This window comes from Lytechinus variegatus, chromosome 4 (genome assembly GCF_018143015.1).
Source record: "Lytechinus variegatus isolate NC3 chromosome 4, Lvar_3.0, whole genome shotgun sequence".
NCBI classification, from domain to species: domain Eukaryota; kingdom Metazoa; phylum Echinodermata; class Echinoidea; order Temnopleuroida; family Toxopneustidae; genus Lytechinus; species Lytechinus variegatus.
This window is the reverse complement of record NC_054743.1, coordinates 58,106,604-58,112,796: the sequence shown is the minus strand read 5'-3', so window position 1 is coordinate 58,112,796 and position 6,193 is coordinate 58,106,604. Positions and strand designations below refer to the sequence as shown.

Below are 6,193 nucleotides of genomic sequence, written 5' to 3'. Positions count from 1 at the left end.
GGATGAATTCCAGTAAATGGGAAACACTCGCAAAGTGAATATTAAAGGGGAATTTCATCCTGACAAAAAGTTTATTGTAATAATAGCCGAAAAATAATAGAAAATATTGCAGGTTTGATAAAAATCCATCAAAGAATAAAAAGTTTTCAGAATTGTAAAATTTGCTTTGTGTTTTCATAAACGAGCAGGTTTCCTCATGTACATGTACATATCGTGTGGTCAATGAAATGTCATTTTCTCATAAAATTGAAAAATTATTTTTACTACCCAAGTCAAATTTGACTCCAGAAAATACATGTACACTGTTAGACCGCTGTGTAAAATTGGTGCTGTGTACGAACGGTTGTGTAGTTTTTTTTCACAACCCTGCGTAATCTTACCCGAGTTACGTTAAATATTGGTTGCGTAAAGAGTTTTCTTCAATAAGAGGTTACGATTTCACGTCAATTCCCGCCAAGCACCCCGTTTCACAACAGTTGTGTACATCAATTTACCACGTGACTTGAGACAGCCAATCAGCTGTCATAAAAGTTTTACGCAAACTTTTGATATCCAAAATGGAGAGTGCCAAGGAATTGCTTTGCGATCGGGGGTTCGAGTCACGTCAGCCGTCAAAAATTTTGAGGGTAAGTGTGATTTTTGGAAGTATTCTTATTAAGAAAGTGTAACGTAGATTGTGATGGATCCGAGTGTGGTCGAATGTGGAATTAAGTAAGCTTGCTTTAGCTACAGATCTAACGTTAGAGAGCAGTGAGTTGGATCGACAGTGCATGACTGAGTGCGAGTGGTGCGTGTGCGATTGATTGGCTACCGCGTATACAGGCGCCGTACCGGTACCTGGCCTCAGTCCGCAGCTGGTCGGCGATGCGAATTCAGCGGTGCGGTATTCTACCTACCGCATGGTTGAACGAACCACTTATCTGGTGTACAAGGTTATGAATAACTTTGTCCTGAGTTAAACCAAGGTCACATTTGTTCTACGGCGGCCGTACGGCGAGTCGAAAACAGTCGTTTTAACATTTTTGTACCAGCTAAATATACCGGTACCGTAGGTGGTTTTAATAAAAATGAATAAAACGGCTGTTTTTGACTCGCCGTACGGCCGCCATAGAACAAATGTGACCAAGCCTATTAGTAACCCCTGTGTGGTGAAATAATGTGGGTAATGCTTGGCATATTTTCTCTTGTTTTGGGGGATAGACTATGCTTGAAGTTGAAGCCTTAGGCCTAATTGTTTCACTCAGTTCCAATCTAACTTAGATTGAAACTGTGATACTAGTCAAGTGTAGAAACAATCAAGGCTTCAATTTCAAGCATTAAGGATTCGCCAAAATTCGACATGTGCCTAAGTTGGATGTTTTTTCTAGATCAAGTTAGGCTTTTATGCAATATTTTTTGTTCTAAAATTTCTTTTCAGAAAATGATGTTTGCAGCAATATTTGTTTGTCTATTTTTAATTGCAATGGTCATTTTATAATTCTATCTCAATAGGTAATAAAATCTTGAAATGAATCGCCATGTTTTACGCCCATCATTTGACATCCCCCGCCTTTCATTTCAGCGTGCTGCTGAATTGCACCGCATGCGATGTGCAACCCAGAAGTTGCCGTGGCCGTTCGCTCCCGCATTGCAACATCTCTTGATAAATTTGTTTTACTCGAACGTTAGAGTTACAGTTAAAGATGGCATGAATAAAGTAGAAAACTTAAATATGTGGCAATATATTTTGTTACTTGTCATAATTTGGTGAAAATGGCATGGATCTCCCTTTAGCTGTAAAATGTCTTAAAGTGATTTTTGTACTTTGTAATTTCAGAGGCCTATGGAGCTGAGTGAGGATGAGGATCCAGTTTTGCAAGATAAAACGACACCAAAACCAAGAAAGAGGGTCAGATGCCCCTATGAATTTGTAAGTATTTGTAAGACTATAAATATGAATGTGGGGTGTTAGATCTACATGTATACCGTTTGTAGCTAAATCATTCCATGTACATGATTCAATTGATTGATTGCTTTGACTATTTTTAAATTGTTTTAATGGTTAAGCCTATGGTAAAACATGATGGTGGGCCCCAAGTCTGCGCACCTAACAATTTAAGTTAAGATTTAACATAAATTTTTTCTTATTTCACAAAATATGTTGGTTAGTAATGTTCCTTATATTATAAAGAGTATAGTGTACCCAATTTCTCATTGAAAAATGAAAGAAAATATAGAATTTCCTTGAAAAACCTCGGGCAGTCATTTTCAGATTGAAAAAAAAATGGTATAACCCCATGTCTGCGCACTCATTCACTTTGCACACGATTCAGGAATTTTTTTATGAATACCTGTCGATGTATTGCATGTGTAAAGTTCATGCTTGTTGTGTATCTTCTTTTACTAGAATTGTGCAGATAGGTGGGTGCGCAGACTTGGGAGACCGCGCAGATATGGGGGAACTGACCATACTTGTTTATAGATCTTGCCCCATTGATGTTATATGGGTCATAGAGGGCTATTTGGCTAAGCTATATCAATCAAAATGATGATAATCATAATAGATTTATGAAATTGATTTCTATTCAGGATGTTGAAAGCATCATTTTGAAAGGTAGAAACGGAAGGGGCTTGCTGGAGGCATTAACTCGAGGACGGGTTCTAAACAACAGCGAGAGAATTCAACTCAACTGAGTGTTGGTTAGCCATCTAATTGAAGAGCATTGATGGAAGTAAGTGTATTTGGGGGTTGAATTTGCGCCTATTTCCTCTGCATATCTCTTCGATCAGTCATTACGTCCCCTATAGATTGCTGCACGCTCAAAATTCTGTTTTTTCTCACCTGTTTGAAGCTCAGATTAAAAAGAAGGGAACCTTCACTCATGCCTTGCCATCAACATGAAATAACCTCACTCAAGTGATTAGAAATAGCAGTTCATCTGGCACCCCAGACTTTTGCTTAATTATCCTGAAATGCACCAAGTGAAATTAAAGGGCTAGTCCATCCCAGAAAAAATCCCCAGATTCAATAGAAAAAAATCAAACAAAAAGAAAACTGAAAATTTCATCAAAATCTGTTGTAAAATAAGGAAGTAATGACATTTTAGTTTTGCTTATTTTTCACAAAACAGCACAACTCAGTGATATGCAAATGAGAGAGTTGATAATGTCACTATTTCTTTTTTGTTTTATTGTATGAATAATGTAATATTTCAATTTTCACAGATTTTACAATAAGGCCCCTTTTGGTTGAGCCACAAAATGTTAAAACAATGGCAGTTTCACTTGTTCAGGAAGGAAAACTTTGTTTATCATAACAATGAGGAGAAAATTAAAATATTCCATATTGCATGTAACAAAATGCAAAAGAAAAAGTGAGTGGCCTACATCATCAGTTGCCTAATTTGTATATCTACCAGGATGTGCATATAATGTAGGTAATTGTTTTGTGAAATTAAGTGAAACTTTGAAATTTTCTCATTTTACATCTGATTTTGATTAAACTTTCAGTATTATGCTTGTTTAATTTTTATCTATTTATTCCAATCAACTTTTTATTTGGGTGGACTTGTTTATATGGAGATTTTTGCGTAGAAATTTGCATGGTTAAATTTGTTTAATAATTATTTCTTACAAACTTCAATTCACACTTGTAGTCCACGTATGAAATGCAAGTGCCGGATATCAGCATGATTGTGATTTTGGCAGTCGAGATTGGAAGGCCCACCCACTTACATGTAGTCTAAAAAAGTCCAAACCAGCCCAATTTTTCAAGTTTAAACATATTGTTTAAATAGGGATATACAGTTCATTATCTCTACCTCTTAATATGACTTTACCTCTTTATTCTATTGTACTTCTGATCATATTTTCAGTACATGTTATTAATATTTTTGGCAAATTTCATCTTTTGCATTTTTAATCAAATCAAATCTTGTTTTGTATATTCAATCTATTTTACACCTATTTTTTGAAAGCCCACCATCACAAGTGAAGGAAAGCCTTGCGCACAGCCTTCTGGATCAATTCAAAATTTTGAAGGACATCAACGGAATCACAGGATATGTAAGTATCTTGTATTCTTGTTTTGTGGTGCTGTGGAAGCAAGGATAGCAAACATAAGAAAAGCAGCCCGAAACAATAGCCCTTTGATGTAAAACAATGCACTAGTTGAACTTTTAATTTGGTCTCAAAAGATGCTCGAGACTTGAAAGTATAATCTCTGTGAGCGGCACGGTAAAAAAATTTCGGGCAGCGGAATTACCACGGAAAAGGCAGTGGAGGCCCCCGCACCGTGGCCTTTTAGGGTGAAGAGGAGATTAATGGCAGAATTGTTGACTACTGTGGACCGGAGAGCAACCCTTCCAGAATCCTTGAATTATAATCTCTAAAAATCAAATGGTGTGCTAGGCACATTTGTTTACCTTGACATCCTATATCACATTATAACTTAGCATTGCAGTAAAAAATTGAAGGGTGGCCTTCCGAAAAACAATGTTGTGTCAATTTCTATGTTATTTTGGACAAGGAATTCGTTTTTAACAACAATAAATGGATAAATACTGTCTTTTAACTTAAAATTTAACCCTTAATTTGGGGGGGGGTCAATTTCCTGTCCAGTAATTTGTTCAAAACTTACTACCTAATCAGCCAAATTCCTGTTGACAAAAAAAAGAAAACCCTTCACCCAATCCCGGGTTGGGGGGCAGTCAAACATATTGCTGTACACACGTGTGACCAAAAAACTTGTTTAAAGGGGTGTTTTTTTCAGTTTTGGACGCGGTCCACGCGTGGACTTGCTAAGGGTATCAAAAACACAGATTTTCAAGAAAAAGGGTGGTTTTGAAAGACTGGTTAATGGTCAATCGCAGGGTCAAACATATTCAGGGTATGTTTTTCCCCAAGGCTTTTTTTTTAAAGACTAGCCAAACGTGTTTAGGGTATTTTCCCCCAAGCTTTTTCCCTCGAGATCATATTTTGGCTACAACTTGTTTAGGGGCCAAAATGTTTATTTTTAAAATTTATGTATTTATTCATTTATATATTTACTACTTCATTTTATTTATTTTTTTGTGGTGGGGGGGGGGGCAATGGTACTTACCTATATTATTGAAACATTGCAGGCTAATAGCTTGCCAACACAGTTGCAATATGATACTAAACATGTCATGGTAGTTTCAATAGTTCTGTTAACAAGGAAAAAATAGTTTACTTCGAATTCAAGCACAAAATGTAACTAAACCACCTATTGGGGGTGCAATCCAATATGACATATTTTCTTTTCTGTGTTTGTAAAATGTTGATTTAATCTCATTATGTGTCATTTATTGAGAAGCTGAAAATATATTATTTTATGAAAACAAGAACATTTTTATCATGACAGAGTAAATTGCCTGCACTTAGTCAACTTTCCCTTGAATCTCATCTGTTCAATACAGGAAGGAACATCCACTGAATATTCTTTGGCCGATCTTGATGCAAAGGATCGACCACAGCCTTTCTTGTTGATCCTTGGAGGCACCCGGTGGAAACCGAGCCAGGTTTTGTCATTGTCGAGCGTAACACCGTCCAGTGTACATGTACTTCCATCACGCAAGCTATAGATGTCTGCTTTAAGTTAACCTATGTGCTGGATGTTGACTACCACACCCAGTGTTTTCCTGCATGGCAAATGCTCCAGCAATTGGTGCATGAATTGCCTCCCGGTGCTTTGAGTGGTGTTGTCCTGCTCAGCTTTTGAACTTTGCTGGGCAACATCAAGAAGGAATTTTAATCTGAATAGGCAGCATTCAGTACTAAGGAAGCAAGTAACAGTAGTTTTGTATTAAATAGGCGATTTCTCTTGGTTCTCCTTGTTAATGATTAAAGACTTAGACCGTAACCAAAACTGAAATAGACAAATCATATACCATTTGAAAGCTTATAAGCTACTTAACACAGAAAAGCAAGTTTTGTTTCACAAAATGAGCATTTGGGGGTGCGGAACACAAATGCTCATAATTCATAAGCCTGGTGTCATTACTCTGTTTTGCTTCACAAAATGAGCACTCCCAAATTATGAGGGGGGGGGGGGGAATCAGGTTCTGCAGATACATTGAATTATCTGTTCCCATAATAATTTGTCACTTGCTTCCTTTTGACTAAACAGTATATCATAATTCAAAAGTCAAGAAATATTACTTTTGTTGCTCACATGTCAAGTACGTCTCGTAAA

The 6,193-nt window shown here is 36.8% G+C and overlaps 1 protein-coding gene across 2 annotated transcripts; it reads left to right on the top strand.

Moving 5' to 3' along the window:
• Positions 1-304: 304 nt before the first annotated feature.
• LOC121412763 lies at positions 305-4,206 on the top strand. Of its 2 annotated transcripts, XR_005969668.1 has the most exons (4): positions 308-626; positions 1,817-1,909; positions 2,569-2,711; positions 3,957-4,206. XR_005969668.1 is itself a non-coding variant. In XM_041605526.1 (3 exons), exons 1-3 carry the CDS (start codon positions 558-560, stop codon positions 4,134-4,136), a joined length of 342 nt encoding a protein of 113 aa, XP_041461460.1. In that variant the 5' UTR covers positions 305-557; the 3' UTR covers positions 4,137-4,206. The 2 variants fall into 2 exon arrangements, 1 of the variants encoding a protein (XP_041461460.1); XM_041605526.1 differs by lacking the exon at positions 2,569-2,711 and having other exon boundaries at positions 305-626.
• Positions 4,207-6,193: the final 1,987 nt, after the last annotated feature.